The sequence below is a fragment of the Salvelinus alpinus genome, chromosome 1, assembly GCF_045679555.1.
Source record: "Salvelinus alpinus chromosome 1, SLU_Salpinus.1, whole genome shotgun sequence".
Taxonomy (NCBI): Eukaryota; Metazoa; Chordata; class Actinopteri; order Salmoniformes; family Salmonidae; genus Salvelinus; species Salvelinus alpinus.
In genome coordinates, this window is record NC_092086.1 from 105,813,165 (window position 1) to 105,830,102 (window position 16,938).

At 43.8% G+C, this 16,938-nt stretch overlaps 1 protein-coding gene across 1 annotated transcript in view; it reads right to left on the bottom strand.

Annotated features, from left to right (window-relative positions):
• The window catches only part of cntnap3 (contactin associated protein family member 3), a 189,142-nt gene that overhangs the window by 22,859 nt on the left and 149,345 nt on the right, over window positions 1-16,938 (bottom strand). Inside the window, exon 18 of the mRNA XM_071374431.1 lies at window positions 10,200-10,439. Within this exon, the coding sequence (XP_071230532.1) occupies window positions 10,200-10,439 (240 nt within the window). The remainder of the gene's footprint in view (window positions 1-10,199; window positions 10,440-16,938) is intronic.

Here is a 16,938-nt window from a genome sequence, read left to right on the forward strand (position 1 = left end):
AAACCATTTGATAGAGCCAATTATTGTAATGGTTACTTCATTGGCAAAATGGGCAAACTCAGGCAGGAAATGCCAACATCGAACAGTGAGCCATTCTACTCATGAATAAAAAAACTAATAATGAAAGAAAAGCATTGCAAGTTAGAATTTTGTAAGGTTAGGTGGACAGGTGGAAAAATATTGTTATCGATCAATAATGACAAACCTCCTGGCATTGACAACTTAGATGGAAAGCTACTGAGGATGGTAGAGGACTCTATAGCCACTCCTATCTGTCATATCTTTAATCTGAGCCTAGAGGAATGTCTTTGTCCTCAGGCCTGGAAGGAAGCCAAAGTCATGACGCTACCCAAGAGTGGTAAAACGGCCTTTATTGGTTCTAACAGCAGACCTATCATCTTGCTGCCAGCTATTAGCAAATTGTTGGGTAAATTAGTGTTTGACCAAATACAATGCTACTTCTCTGGAAACAAATTAACAACAGACTTCCAGCATGCTTATAGAGAAGGGCACTCAACATGTACTGCACTGACACAAATGACTGATGCTTGGCTGAAAGAAATTGATAATAATACGATTTTGGGAGCTGTACTGTTCGATTTCAGTGCAGCCTTTGATAATATTGAACATAACCTGCGGTGAGAAAACTTGTGTTATGTCTTTTCAACTCCATGCCATATCATGGACTCAGAAGTCGAAAGTTTACATACACTTAGGTTGGAGTCATTAAAACTCATTTTTCAACCACTCCACAAATTTCTTGTTAATAAACTATAGTTCTGGCAAGTTGGTTAGGACATCTACTTTGTGCATGACAAGTAATTTTTCCAACAATTGTTTACAGACAGATTATTTCACTTATAATTCACCGTATCACAATATTTCCAGTGGGTCAAAAGTTTACATACACTAAGTTAACTTTGCAGAAAATGATGTCATGGCTTTAGAAGCTTCTGATAGGCTAATTGACATCATTTGAGTCAATTGGAGGTGTACCTGTGGATGTATTTCAAGGCCTACCTTCAAACTCAGTGCCTCTTTGCTTGACATCATGGAAAAGCAAAAGAAATCAGCCAAGACTTCAGAAAAAGAATTGTAGACCTCCACAAGTCTCATTCATCCTTGGGAGCAATTTCCAAACACCTGAATGTACCACGTTCATCTGTACAAACAATAGTACGCAAGTATAAACACCATGGGACCTCGCAGCCGGCATACCGCTCAGGAGGGAGATACGTTCTGTCTCCTAGATATGAATGTACTTGTGTGAAAAGTGCAAATCAATCCCAGAACAACAGCAAAGGACCTTGTGAAGATGCTGGAGGAAACAGGTACAAAAGTATCTATATCCACAGTGACACGAGTCCTAAATCGACATAACCTGAAAGGCCGCTCAGCAAGGAAGAAGCCACTGCTCTAAAACCACCACAAAAAAGCCAGACTACAGTTTGCAACTGCACATGGGGACAAAGATCATACTTTTTGGAGAAATTTCCTCTGGTCTGATGAAACAAAAATAGAACTGTTTGGCCATAATAACCATCGTTATGTTTGGAGGAAAAAGGGGGAGGCTTGCAAGCCGAAGATGTCACGTTCGTCTTAAGGAGGAGACCAAGGCGTGATAAGAATACATTCTTCTTTAATAGATGAAGAACACCAAACAAACTAGCAAAAATAACAAAATGAAAGTGAAGCTAAATTACAAGAGTGCTGCAATGCAACTACACATAGACAATAACCCACAAAACCTAAATGGGAAATGGCAACCTAAATAGGATCCACAATCAGAGACAACGATAAACAGCTGTCTCTGATTGGGAACCAATTCAGGCCACCATAGACCTACAATATGCCTAGACTAACCAAAACCCCTAGACATACAAAAACCCTAGACAGGACAAACAAGCAGACCCATCCTCGTCACACCCTGACCTGACCAAAATAATACATAAAACATAGAAAAACTAAGGTCAGGGCGTGACAGTACCCCCCCCCCCCCCCCCCCCCAATGGTGCGGACTCCCGACCGCAAACCTGAACTTATAGGGGAGGGTCCGGGTGGGCATCTACCCTCGGTGGCGGCTCTGGTTCTAGACGCGGCCCCCCATCTTTACACTGGTCCCTCCGCCTTTGTTGAGCTGAACCGTGGCTCATCGCTGGAGGCTCTGGACTGTGGATCATCGCCGGAGACCCCGGCCTGGGGACCGTCGTTGGAGACCCCGGGCTGGGGACCGTCGCTAGAGGCTCCAGACTGGGGATCGTCGCTGGAGGCTCCGGACTGGGGATCGTCGTTGGAGGCTCCGGACTGTGGCCCGTCTCTGGAGGTTCCGGACTGTGACCCGCCGTAGGGGGTTCCGGACTGTGGTCCGTCGTTGGAGGTTCCGGACTGTGGCTCGTCGCCGGACGCTCTGGACTGGGTACTGTCGCCGGACGCTCTGGACTGGGTACTGTCGCCGGACGCTCTGGACTGGGTACTGTCGCCGGACGCTCTGGACTGGGTACTGTCGCCGGACGCTCTGGACTGGGTACTGTCGCCGGACGCTCTGGACTGGGTACTGTCGCCGGACGCTCTGGACTGGGTACTGTCGCCGGACGCTCTGGACTGGGTACTGTCGCCGGACGCTCTGGACTGGGTACTGTCGCCGGACGCACTGGACTGGGTACTGTCGCCGGACGCTCTGGACTGGGTACTGTCTCCGGACGCTCTGGACTGCCGAGGCGCACTGTAGGCCTGGTGCGTGGTGCCGGAACTGTTGGTACCAGGCTGAGGACATGCACCTCAGGGCGAGTGCGAGGAGCAGGAACAGGGCGTACTGGACCTTGGAGGCGACTGGAGGCCTGGTGCGTGGTGCCGGAACTGGTGGTACCGGGCTGGGGACTCGCACCTCAGGGCATGTGCAGGGAGGAGGAACAGGACGTACTGGACTCTGGAGGCACACTGGAGGCCTGGTGCGTGGTGCCGGAACTGGTGGTACCGGGCTGAGGACACGCACCTCAGGGCGAGTGCAAGGAGGGGGAACAGGATACTGTGGACCGTGGAGACGCATTGGAGATCCAGAACATAGAGCTGGCTCAATATGTCCTGGCTGGATGCCCATTCTAGCCCGGCAAATGCGAGGAGCTGGAATAGAGCGCACCGGGCTAAGAATGCGAACTGGAGACACCGTGCGCATCTCTGCATAACACAGTGCCTGACCAGTTACACGCTCCCCACGGTAAGCACGTGGAGTTGGCTCAGGTCTCCTACCTGACTCAGCCATTCTCCTGGGGGCCCCCCAATTTTTTTTATTGGGGCTGCCTCTCGGGCTTCCGTGCTAGCCGTGTACCCTCAAATCGTCGCCGTTCCTCTATTCTCCGGTATTCCTCCTGCGCTGTTTCCACCTGCTTCCATGGCAAGGTCTTGTCCCCTGCCATTACCTCGTCCCAGGTAAAGGATGTCCTCCACTCATTTTTCTCCCGGGTCCATGATGTCCACTCCTCTTTATCACGCTGCTTGGTCCTTTTATGGTGGGTTATTCTGTCACGTTCGTCGTAAGGAAGAGACCAAGGCGCAGCGTGATAAGAATAAATTATTCTTTAATAGATGAAGAACACTAAACAAACTAGCAAAAATAACAAAACGAACGTGAAGCTAAATTACAAGAGTGCTGACATGCAACTACACATAGACAATAACTGTCCTGCTGGAGCGCGTGCTACGGGTGGGTGTTGTTATCGTGAACAGTGAGCTGAGATAAGACGGAGCTTTACCTAGCATAGACTTATTGATGACCTGGAGCCAGTGGGTCTGGCGACGAACATATAGCGAGGGCCAGCCGACTAGAGCATACAGGTTGCAGTGGTGGGTGGTATAAGGGGCTTTGGTGACAAAACAGATGGCACTGTGATAGACTGCATCCAGTTTGCTGAGTAGAGTATTTGAAGCTATTTTGTAAATGACATCGCCGAAGTCGAGGATAGGTAGGATAGTCAGTTTTACGAGGGTATGTTTGGCGGCTTGAGTGAAGGAGGCTTTGTTGCGAAATAGGAAGGCGATTCTAGATTTAATTTTGGATTGGAGATGTTTAATATGAGTCTGGAAGGAGAGTTTACAGTCTAGCCAGACACCTAGCTATTTGTAGTTGTCCACATATTCTAAGTCAGAACCGTCCAGAGTAGTGATGCTAGTCGGGCGGGCGGGTGCGGGCAGCGAACGGTTGAAAAGCATGCATTTGGTTTTCCTAGCCTTTAAGAGCAGTTGGAGGCCACGGAAGGAGTGTTATATGGCATTAAAGCTCGTTTGGAGGTTACTTAACACAGTGTCCAAAGAAGGGCCAGATGTATACAGAATGGTGTCGTCTGCGTAGAGGTGGATCAGGGAATCACCCGCACAACCGCATTTATTCACCGCATAGATAGCATTCGCAAAAACCAGTAAAAGATATAAAATTAATCACTAACCTTGACCAACTTCATCAGATGACAGTCTTATAACATCAGGTTATACAATACACTTATGTTTTGTTCGAAAATGTGCATATTTAGAGCTGCAAACTGTGGTTATACATTGTGAATATGTAGCATCGATTCACCAGAATGTCCGGAGCTATTTTGGACACTCACCTAATCTGACCAAAGAACTCATCATAAACTTTACATAAAAATACTTGTTGTATGGCAAATGAAAGATACACTGGTTCTTAATGCAACCGCCGTGTTAGATTTTTAAAAATAACTTTACCATAACAAACAGCTTGCGTTATTGCGAGACAGCGCCCGCCAAAACAGCAGAGAATAGGAATCAACATTTTCCACAGAAATACGAAATAACATCATAAATTGTTCTTACTTTTGCTGAGCTTCCATCAGAATCTTGTACAAGGAGTCCTAGGTCCAGAATAAATCGTTGTTTGGTTTTAGAATGTCCTTTTCTCCTGTCGAATTAGCAACCTTAGCTAGCCATGTGGCGTGAACATGCCCATCTTCTCTTGACGCAAAGAACGGAAAATTCCAAAAGTCCCAATAAATGTTGAATAAACTGATACAACTCGGTTGAAAAAAACTACTTTATGATGTTATTATCACATGTATCAAATAAAATCAGAGCCGGAGATATCCGCCGTGTATACCGAACGCTTTTCAGAAGCCAATGTCAACGTACTTCGCGCGCCAGAGAAGACAAAGAAATGTCCAGACCTGTCACTCCAAAAGCTCTTGTTCGGCCTCAGATCAAGCTAGACACCCCATTCCACCTTCCACTGCCTGTTGACATCTAGTGGAAGGCGTATGAAGTGCATGCATATCGATAAATATAAGGCAATTGAATAGGCAGGCCCTGGAACAGAGCATCGTTTTCAGATTTTTCACTTCCTTTATGGAAGTTTGCTGCAAAATGAGTTCTGTTTTACTCACAGATATAATTCAAACAGTTTTAGAAACTTGAGAGTGTTTTCTATCCAATAGTAATAATAATATGCATATTGTACGATCTAGAATAGAGTACGAGGCAGTTTAATTTGTGCACGATTTTTTCCAAAATGATAACAGCGCCCCCCTATTGACAAGAATTAAGCTGCAGCTGACCCAGAACAGAGTGACACGTCTTGCTCTTGATTGTAATCAGAGGGCTAATATTAATACAATGCATGCCAGTTTGTCTTGGCTAAGAGTTGAGGAAAGACTGACTGCGTCACTTTTATGAGAAACATTAATGTGCTGGAAATTCCAAATTGTTTGCATAGTCAACTTACACACAGCACTGACACACACACTTACCCAACCAGACATACAACCAGGGATCTTTTCACAGTCCCCAGGTCCAGAACAAATTCAAGGAAACGTTCAGTATTATATAGCCAAGAGTGCATGGAACCCCCTTCCATCTTATATAGCGCAAGTGAACCGCAAACCTGGTTTCAAAAACAAATAAAGCAACACTTCACGGCACAACATCTCTCCCCTTGTGAACTACTTGTGTGTATGTACTGACATGTACAGTATCAGTCAAAAGCTTGGACACCTAATCATTCACACATTTTTCTTTATTTATACAATTGTCTAAATTGTAGAATAATAGTGAAGACATCAAAACCATGAAATAACACATATGGAATCATGTAGTAACCAAAGTGTGAAACAAATCAAAATATATTTATATTTTAGATTCTTCAAAGTAGCCACCCTTTGCCTTGATGACAGCTTTGCACACTCTTGGCATTCTCTGAACCAGCTTCATGAGGAATGCTTTTTCAACGGTCTTGAATGAGTTCCCACATAATGTATGCTGAGCACTTGTTGGCTGCTTTTCCTTCACTCTGCGGTCCAGCTCATCCCAAACCATCTCAATTGGGTTGAGGTCGGGTGATTGTGGAGGCCAGGTCATCTGGTGAAGCACTCCATCACTGTCCTTGGTCAAATAGCCCTTACATAGAATGGAGGTGTGTTGGGTCATTGTTCTGTTGAAAAACTAATTATAGTCCCACTAAGTGCAAACCAGATGGGATGGCGTATTGCTGCCAAATGCTGTGGTAGCCATGCTGGTTAAGTGTGCCTTGAATTCTAAATAAATCACAGTTTCACCAGCAAAGCACCCCCACACCATCAACCTCCTCCTCCATGCTTCACGGTGGGAACAATACATGCAGAGATCATCCGTTCACCTACTCTACGTCTTACAAAGACACGGCGGTTGGAACCAAAAATCTCAAATTTGGACTCATCAAACCAAAGGACAGATTTCTACCGGTCTAATGTCCATTGCTCGTGTTTCTTGGCCCAATCAAGTCTTTCTTATTGGTGTCCTTTAGTTTTTCAGCAATTCGACCATGAATGCCTGATTCACGCAGTCTCCTCTGAACAGTTGATGTTGAGATGTGTCTGTTACTTGAACCCTGTGAAGAATTTATTTGGGCTGCAATCTGAGGTTCAGTTAACTCTAATGATCTTATCGTATACAGCTGAGGTAACTGCTTAGATTTGTTTAACACTTTTTGGTTACTACATGATTCCATATGTCTTATTTCATCATTTTGAAATCTTCACTATTATTCTACAATGTAGAAAATAGTCAAATAAAGAAAAACCCTGGAATGAGAAGGTGTGTCCAAACTCTTGACTGGTACTGTATGTAAAGTATTTGGTCTGTAATGCATTTTTTGTTATATGTCGGACCCCAGTAAGACTAGCTGTCCGCATTGGCATCAGCTAATGAGAATCCTACTAAAGCAAATCAAATAGCAATCAATGCTATTGTGTCTTTCACTTTACTTTATTCTTTACAAAGATTTTGTAAACTCTGTTAACATTCTGTCCTTGTGTTAACTATTATTAAGCCAATGCAGAGTTTTGAACATGTATTTAAAACGTCAATATATTTAATAACCTACTTAGTTGTTCTTCTATAAAATGTTCTTCTTACAGACATAATTAACACTGTTATGACCTTGTTACTTACAGAACAATACACTCTTTAACTGACAAGAGCTAGACTGTGGAGTAGTAGAGCATCTATAACAAGAACACTAATTAAGAACAGTCTTCAAGTGTTGTGACCAGCGGCTTGGCATAGATGCGGTAAAGAGGTCAATGGAACTCGACCCCAAAATGTGGAAATGCCATGGAAATGTGTGGGGGAAAGGGCCATGAGGGAAATATCACTTATCTCCTCATTGCCTCCCAGTAAAATTTGCTTGCATTTAGGCTATTGTTTATATGTGTATTTTACACTATGTTGAGGTAAAAATCTGAGTATGATGTTTGTATGGGTGTCAACCCCAACACATGTTCATGTCATCGTTACCAATCAACTGCATTATAGTTAAAGATGACTTTGACTACCATCAATCATTTCCGTATGCTAGCTTTACTAACCAGCTTATGAGAACAGGTTTTAGAATTTAGCAGTCACTTCTTTTAAACCTGAAAAAGGAACAACATCTAAATGCTAAGCAGCGAAAACAGCCAAATATATCCAAATCGGACATACACTACATGGCTAAAAGTATGTGGACACCCCTTCAAATGAGTAGATTCAGCTATTTCAGCCATACCTGTTGCTGACAGGTGTATAAAATCGAGCACACATCCATGCAATCTCCATAGACAAACATTGGAAGTAGAGTGGCCCTTACTGAAGAGCTCCATTACATTCAATGTGGCACCGTCATAGGTCACCACCTTTCCAACGAGTCAGTTCGTCAAATTTGTGCCCTGCTTGAGCTGCCCCGGTCAATTGTAAGTTTTGTTATTGTGAAGTGGAAATGTCTAGGAGCAACAACGTATCAGCCGTGGAGTGGTAGCCCACACAAGCTTACAGAACGGGAAGTGTGCAGAATCGTCTGTCCTCGGTTGAAACACTCACTACCGAGTTCCAAACTGCCTCTGGAAGCAACTACAGCACAAAAACTGTTAGTCTGGTTCTTCATGAAATGGGTTTCCATGGCCGAGCAGCCACACAGAGGCCTAAGATCACTATGTGCAATGCCAAGTGTCGGATGGAGTGGTGTAAAGCTTGCCGTCATTGGACTCTGGAGCAGTGGACACACGTTCTCTGGAGTGATGAATCCCGCTTCAACATCTGTCAGTCTGTTTGACCAATCTGCCACAATGTATAGTGCCAACTGTAACGTTTGGTGGAGGAGGAATAATGGTCTGGGGCAGTTTGTCATGGTTCGGGCTAGGCCCCTTAGTTCCAGTGAAGGGAAATCTTAACGCTACAGCATACAATGACATCTAGATAATTCTGGCCTTCCAACTTTGTGGCAACAGTTTGGGGACGGCCCTTTTCGGTTTCAGCATGATGCCACTGAGCACACAGCGATGTCCATAAAGAAATGGTTTGTTGAGATGGTTGAGATGGTGTGGAAGAACTTGACTGGCCTGCACAGAGCCCTGACCTCAACTCCCTCGAACACCTTTGTGATGAATTGGAACGCCGACAGCGAACCAGGCCTAATCGCCCAACATCGTTAGCTGAAGCAAGTCCCTGCAGCAATGTTCTAACATCTAGTGGAAAGCATTCCCAGAAGAGTAGAGGCCGTTATAGCAGCCAACTGCATACGCCCATGATTTTGGAATTAGATGTTTGATGAGCAGGTGTCCACATATGTTTGGCTATGTAATGTAAGTAACCACATTGTGGGCCTGTTACAATGCATACATCATGACAGATTTGACGAATATCGTCTTTGTTAGATGAGATTTGTTGAATGTGCGCAAGTCTGGTCAATGGAACCTCTGTATTCCGTTGACTCCGTTACCACATCTACTGTGTCAGTCAGCACTGCCACCATAACTACTGACCGATTCTACCAGGAAGTGGTCCAAGTCATTCTTATTAATTATTCAACACATCCAATTTTCCAGCCTGCGTCATACAGTTGACCTGCTGATGGCGATGACTCAGAGACATCAAAAGGTGTACAGAAAACACTCCTATATTATTAAGCTCTTGATGAAGCTAACTCACACAGCTGGTAAGTGCATGTTAAGTCGTGTTTTAACTCAAGCTCGCTAAGACAGTCCTCTGAAATAAACTGGATTCTTCACCTTTTGATCGTCATCGTTTAATATGTAAAAAATTCTAATGGCTGTTCTGGAAAGAATTGGAGCCTCTAGAGCATTTCAGACAGTTGCTAGGGGACCTTTTTACCAAAGAATGTGTTTTTTATGATTGTGTTTTGCTTTTCGTGTACTGTATAATAACGTGCGGTCTTATTGTGTATGTGAATGTGTAGTTTAACGTGTTTATTGTATTTTGATGTGTATTGTGGTGCTATACAGGGCTCATCTGGAAAAGAGACCTTGGTCTCAGCATTGACTCCCTGTCAAAATAAAGGTTAAATAAAATGCCCACTCCTTGGTAGGAAGCTACTAAGGGTCAAAATCAAATGATTACAAAAAAATGTAGCTATAAATATGTTCTGTAGAGCTAACCGTATGTTAGTCTTACAATAAAATAATTAAAAACAGTAGGCTAAACATCATAAGTTTAATATTGTTATATTTATCAAATGTTTATATAACCTTTATTTGACTAGGCAAGTCAGTTAAGATACTGTAACCATGGAGATGGTTTAGAATAGATTGTAGTGTAATAACATATGAACATATCCTCTGGTGTTGTGTTGACTGCATCAACATGAACGCCACATCCTCTCACGTTGAGATGATCACCAGAACCTCAGAGGTTAGAGGTCGATGTGATGCTCATGGTCTATTTACCTCTCTTGCAGAAAGGGCCTGCGAAGGCTGAGAGGCCACAGTCGCAGGAGAAGCCGTTGTACATCTCCACGCACCTCCCTTGGTTCTGGCACAGCTCCCCGTAGCTGCTGCAGTGTCCCGGGCAGCCCGGCCTCACCCCGGGCGTGATCTTAGCCCTCTCCTCCAGGTCCAGAGTCCTCCCGTTCAGCTGCAGCGAGCGGATACACCCCAGGAAACCTTTCATTCTGGAGGCTGTGCCACCTGTCAACACCCAACACAGCACACAGTAAAAACCCATTGTTCCTGTTTCTCTATCTGAAATTCCAAGGGTAGTGGATAAGTCAGATCTCCTATAGTGTATGTACAGTACATACAAACTTCTGTATCTCCTGCCACTTTCTCTATTTCTTCTTAGTCTGTGTGACGGGGCACGTACCAGAGCTATGTGACACGTCACCCGGCCGCCCTGTGACGGGACACGTACCAGAGCTACGTGACACAACACCTGGCCGCCCTGTGATGGGGCACGTACCAGAGCTATTTGACACGTCACCCAGCCGCCCGCCCGCCCGCCTGCCGCTCCCGAGAACATAACTTTGTCAACACTTTTTGAAAATTACAAAAACCATTTAAACTACGACTGGGGGATGAAAACTAAGTTGTGGGTGGAAAACACATTCAGAGTGCTGACTTTTATCAGCTGTCTGTCTGTTGCCACTGCTCTTGCTGCTAACCTCCCTCTCCTCCTTGTCTTTTCTTTCTCTTCTCTGGCATCTCCCCATACTTCAGAGCTGGCAGTTCAGATTGTTCTTGGAGTTCAGGCAGGGCTTTTCACAACAAAGAATCAATGAGCCTCTCCCCCTGCAAAGCAAGACTCTCTGGGTCTGAGTTCTCTTCGATCTGAAAAACGTTTTATTTATTTTTATTTTTTACAAAGCAGTAACACAATGTTGAAGCATTTCTTAGGCAGGCTGTCAAATCTTTAGTCAAATATAATGTAAGAAATCTTTCCCTTCAGGAACTGTTGAATAAAATGTAACTTTCTCATTTTAGACTAACTGATGCTGCAACTGAAGAAAAAAAATTGAAGCAAAGAAACCCTACAAAAAATATATATATTTACCCAGATGAGTCAATTAAGAACAAATTCTTATTTACAATGACGGCCTGGCATCAAATATTATTGAATACTCTTATGCTACAGTAGTAACTGTTGAGTTGGAATAAACTGTAATTTGGTCATCGCAGAGCGGACTTTGGGTAACTGCCCGATGGGATATAATCACGTTTGGGTAATTGTGCATCAGAATGAGCTCATGATTCTGGTGTACTGGAATGGTGACCTGAGGCAAATCCCTGAGCAGAGGAGATGTCACTCCGCTTGGACCACTGGAGCAGGAAAAGGAGAGGAAAGCTGTCTCTCACACAGACAGACAGACAGACAGACAGACAGACAGACAGACAGACAGACAGACAGACAGACAGACAGACAGACAGACAGACAGACAGACAGACAGACAGACAGACAGACAGACAGACAGACAGACAGACAGACAGACAGACAGACAGAGAAAAGCTGTCAGAGAGAGAGACAGACAGAGAAAAGCTGTCAGAGAGAAAGAAGAGAGAGAGAGAGAGAGAGAGGAGAGGAAAGCTGTCAGAGAGAGAGAGAGAGAGAGTGGAGAGGAAAGCTGTCAGGGTGAGAGAGAGAGAGAGTGGAGAGGAAAGCTGTCAGGGTGAGAGAGAGAGAGAGAGAGTGGAGAGGAAAGCTGTCAGGGTGAGAGAGAGAGAGAGAGAGTGGAGAGGAAAGCTGTCAGAGAGAGAGAGAGAGAGAGAGTGGAGAGGGAAGCTGTCAGAGAGAGAGAGAGAGAGAGAGTGGAGAGGGAAGCTGTCAGAGAGAGAGAGAGAGAGTGGAGATGGAAGCTGTCAGAGAGAGAGAAAGAGAGAGAGAGAGAGAGGAAAGCTGTCAGAGAGAGAGAGAGAGAGAGAGGAGAAGAAAGCTGTCAGAGAGAGAGAGAGGGAAACAGCAGTTCTACCTGGCCCTAAATCGACAGTACACCGTGGCTAAATATTTGACCATGGTTACTGATCAAAACCGTAGAAAAACCTTGACAAAGTACAGGCTCAGTGAGCACAGCCTTGCCATTGAGAAGGGTAGACACAGGAAAACCTGGCTCCCTGTAGAGGAAAGGCTGTGCAACCACTGCACAACAGCAGAACCTAAAACAATTATAGAGTGTCATTTTCCCAAATTTGAAACCCTTATTCAAGGTTTCAAAGACCTCTCTGATGAGGATAGGCTACCCGTCCGGTTGGGGGAGGACGCAGAGAGCTGTGGGTTGGCAGCGCACTACATTGCTGCTTGCCATAATTTGAGGGACAGTGTCTGACAGACCAATCAACCTGCACATGTACTCTACTGTATGCTTATTGTTATTGTTCAATGTATGGTTATTTTGACACTTGGTTATTGTTGTTACTGTTGTCCCGTTGACAATTTTATTTTGATTCTCATTTTTATATTGTAAATAAGCTTTGGCAATATGTACACTGTTACGTCATGCCAATAAAGCAAATTGAATTGAATTGAGAGAGAAGAGAGAGAGAAGAGAGAGAGAGAGAGAGAGAGAGAGAGAGAGAGAGAGAGAGAGAGAGAGAGAGAGAGAGAGAGAGAGAGAGAGAGAGAGAGAGAGAGAGAGAGAGAGAGGAAAGCTGTCAGAGAATAAAAACACTTAACAGGAAAACATGTCAGTACGAACTTCAGGGGGCAGTCAGTGTATTTAAACCAAATACAGGTCAGTTCTAAACTAGCAGCCCCAGCGAGATCCCAGAATAGTATCAAAATGATTTCTGAAAATATACTACAGTTTAACATTTGTGCATTGAATATTTTGTAAAGTTCATATTTCAGTAATCCTATAACATAAAGTGAGTTGAATGCTTTGTAAGGTATACTTGAAAGCCACAGTATCAACAAACAAGCAACAGGTAAAATAATGGAAACACTTGAGTAAATGAGGGATACAATGTATATTGAAAGCAGGTGCTTCCACACAGGTGTGGTTTCTGAGTTAATAAGCAATTAACATCCCATAATGCTTAGAGTCATGTATAAAAATGCATTATTTTGGCCAAAATGTCTATGCCCCCATAGGATGACAATGCCCCCATTCGCAGGGCACGAGTAGTCACTGACTGGTTTGATGAGCATGAAAACGATGTAAAACATATGCCATGGCCGTCTCAGTCACCAGTAGGGATGCGAGCAGACCACTCTCTGCTAAAAAAAGTACTTTAAAGTTTGTTAAATACCGTGACTTACCAAGACATTTAGTAGAAAGAAAACACATATTCCGCCAGGAATCAACTCCTAAGAGTCTGTATTTTTAAACGGAGGAGATTGATTAGTTGCCATACATAAGAGAACCCAAACACTCACATCTTTCATAGAGAGCTAGCGAGGGACGGAGAGAGGGGAGGGGCACAGTATAGGCAGGTCGGCTGTCAGGCAGAGAGAGTTCGAACCGTGCACTAGGCCTATCTATCGGAATTAGAAGCTGTATCTTGCAATGGAATGCTGTATTTCACAATTTCTTGGCTTGTAATGTCTCGCAACTTCAGTAAAGCTGGGCCTATCTATCATCAATGAATAGGCTAGGATATTCTACATGCAACAGAACGAAGACCGAATACACACTTGCATCCTTAGTGAAGAGAAAGAGCAGGAGAGCCAGCTGAACTGTGATTTAAAATTTGTAGTGAAAAAAACAAAAAAACATTGTTTTTCCATTATGGATTTTTCTTCAAGTTAAGGATACCAAATTCGCTACACCCCTAGTCACCAGATCGCAACCAAATTTAACACAACATGCTTATGGGAGATTCTGGAGCAGCGCCTGAGACAGCGTTTTTCCTCCACCATCAACAAAACACCAAATGATTGAATTTCTTGTGGAAGAATGGTGTCGCATCCCTCCAATAGAGTTCCAGACACGTGTAGAATCTATGCCAAGGTGCATTGAAAGTGTTCTAGCTCGTGGTGGCCCAATGCCCTATTAAGACACTTTATGTTGCTGTAGTGAGGTGCGTACTCGCGGCAGAGAAGTCAGGCGCAGGAGAGCGAGAACTGATTTACAACGGTGTCGTTTAATATCCATAAACCACCGTCAACAGAACAATACAATAAATGGTTCAAACAAAACCCGGTAAATACCAGCATACCGTTTCATAAGCACTACAAGAAACAATTACCGACAAGGACATGGGGGGAACAGAGGGTTAAATACACAACATGTAATTGATGGAATTGGAACCAGGTGTGATGGAAGACAAGACAAAACCAATTGAAAATGAAAAGAGGATCAGCGATGGCTAGAAGGTCGGTGACTTCGACCGCCGAACGCCGCCCGAACAAGGCGAGGGACCAACTTCGGCGGAAGTCGTGACAGTTGCTGTTTCCTTCATTTTGTCAGTTAGGCTAACTGTAGATGGTGTGTTCATCTACTGGCATGCCGATGTGTGCGACAGTATCGGTTCACAGTGTGTGGCCACATCATAAGATGTATACTGAAAAAGAGTGCCACTATGTGGTGGTCTCCGATAGAAATGCAGGTTCAGATTATAGGTGCACATCCCGGTAAGAGGACAGAAATCACCAGTAGGACACAGATGTACAGAACACACGTTTATTGCCACGCTCAAGACAGGCGCACACACATAGTAAACAGGAAGTGGACTAGGTGGAAGTGAAAGTGATAGTGGTTTCTGTAATGGAACAGAAAGGGGAATGAATTACACAACAGTAATAGCAGTGATGCTAGTAGCTATGTAGCATAGGCTAGCGGTAATAGCATAGCTATATAACAGTATAGCAGCAATGAACATGGCATACTATACAGCCAGTAGAAGGTATTACCTTAACATCCTATTAGGCTGGTAGCCTAGTGGTTAGAGAGTTGGGCCAGTAAGCTAAAGGTTGCTGGATTGAATCCCTGATCTGACAAGGTCAAAATCTGTCATTCTGCCCCTGAACAAGGCAGTTAACCCACTGTTCCTAGGCCGTGTCATTGTAAATAAGAATTTGTTCTTAACTGACTTGCCTAGTTAAATAAAGGTTAAATAAAAATAAAACACAGTATGTACAGGTCAACTAGAGTTAGTGAGGTTAGCAATATTGGCTAGCGTAGCACACAGTATAGCAATATATATATATATATATATATATATATATATATATAGCAGCTATAAGATGTTAGCAATAGGAAAATAAGATAAACATAGATAAACATCAACTAGCATAGGTAATAAGGTAGCATGCTAGGTTAAGCTAGGCTAGCAGGTTGGATATAGCCATGGGGGCTGACATCTTAAGGCCTATGGCAGGAATGGCTATCAAATAGTTATATAAAAGCTTACAGTACAACCAGACATAAAGTGCCCTATCCCAGTGCAGTGCACTTACATAGGTCAGAGACGCACTAACACTATAGTGTGTTGGGAGAGTCCAGGGCTGCAGGATAATTGGTCCGTGGGTTATGGCCCAGCTGTAGGGCAGAGATTTATGAGAGAGCTCCTTACTCTGCCACTGCTTGCTGAAGACTATCCTGGCACCCCAATGGAGTAGCTTCCCCCTGAAACTAGGACAGCAGAGTCCCTACCCCCCCAGCTCTGACTTTGCTGATAACTACTTTGAGGAAAAGTGTACTTACTAGGCCTGTGATATGTAGTTGTCCCACCTAGCTATGTTAAGACGAAGGCACTAACTGTATGTTGCTCTGGATAAGAGTTTCTGCTAAATGACTAAAATGTCAAATGTAAAAATGTAAGACTGAGCCCAGACTGGGTTGGACTGTGCTTTTATACATGTCCCGGTCCCACCTGCCTATTGGATAGATGCCCTGAGGTCACTGTGTGTGGCATGCAACTAAAGAGCTCCAGAGGGGGACACAGAGTAGCCTGTAAACAATGAGGATCCTTCCCCACCTCTGTTCTCTGCAGGGTCAGGGAGTCAGGCTTAAATCCTTAAGCCGAAACAGTTCGGTATAGTTTGTGCATATATTATGACAAAAAAGTTGATGTTTTTGTTTTTGTTTTGGACTTCCATGAGGGTTTTTGAGACTGTTCAGACACACCCATTTTTTCTGGAGGCAAGACGGACTTCAGAGCCGAAGTCTATGCACCTTTGTCGGAGATTGGTCAACAGTAAGGATTTTTCATTAAAGTCTTTGTTGTCATTCAACGAGAGAAAACTCGTTTTAATGCAAATTTTTTAATAGAAAAATACTGCACAAAACATCTTAGTTAGATGTAAAAAAAAAAAAAAAACGTCAAAATGAATGACAGATTTCTTGAGTTAACTTAGAAAAATGTTGACTATTTTGAGGAAGCGTATACTGGCTACGGCACACTAGCCGAACTTAAGCATGCTGACACCTTGTTGGGGGTAGGTAGGCTACTTGTTTTAAGAGTTAGAGAGGGCTGTAAGTTAGTGTTCAGGAGAGGGGCTGAAAGCGTTTTCTACATATTCGTTCTGAATATAAATCATAAAATGTGTATTTATTTATTAATGCCAATAGAGGCAAACTTCCTATGAACCCCAGGACAATCTGTAGGTTTTACATACAGTATGGTCCCTCACAATCACTGTAAGGGATTACTGGCTAAAGACATCCAACATATCAATATTCATTCCCTCATTCTGACTCTGCCTGCATCCACTGTTTGTTCGTTTTTCCAGCAAAGTGGATGTTTGCGGATATAA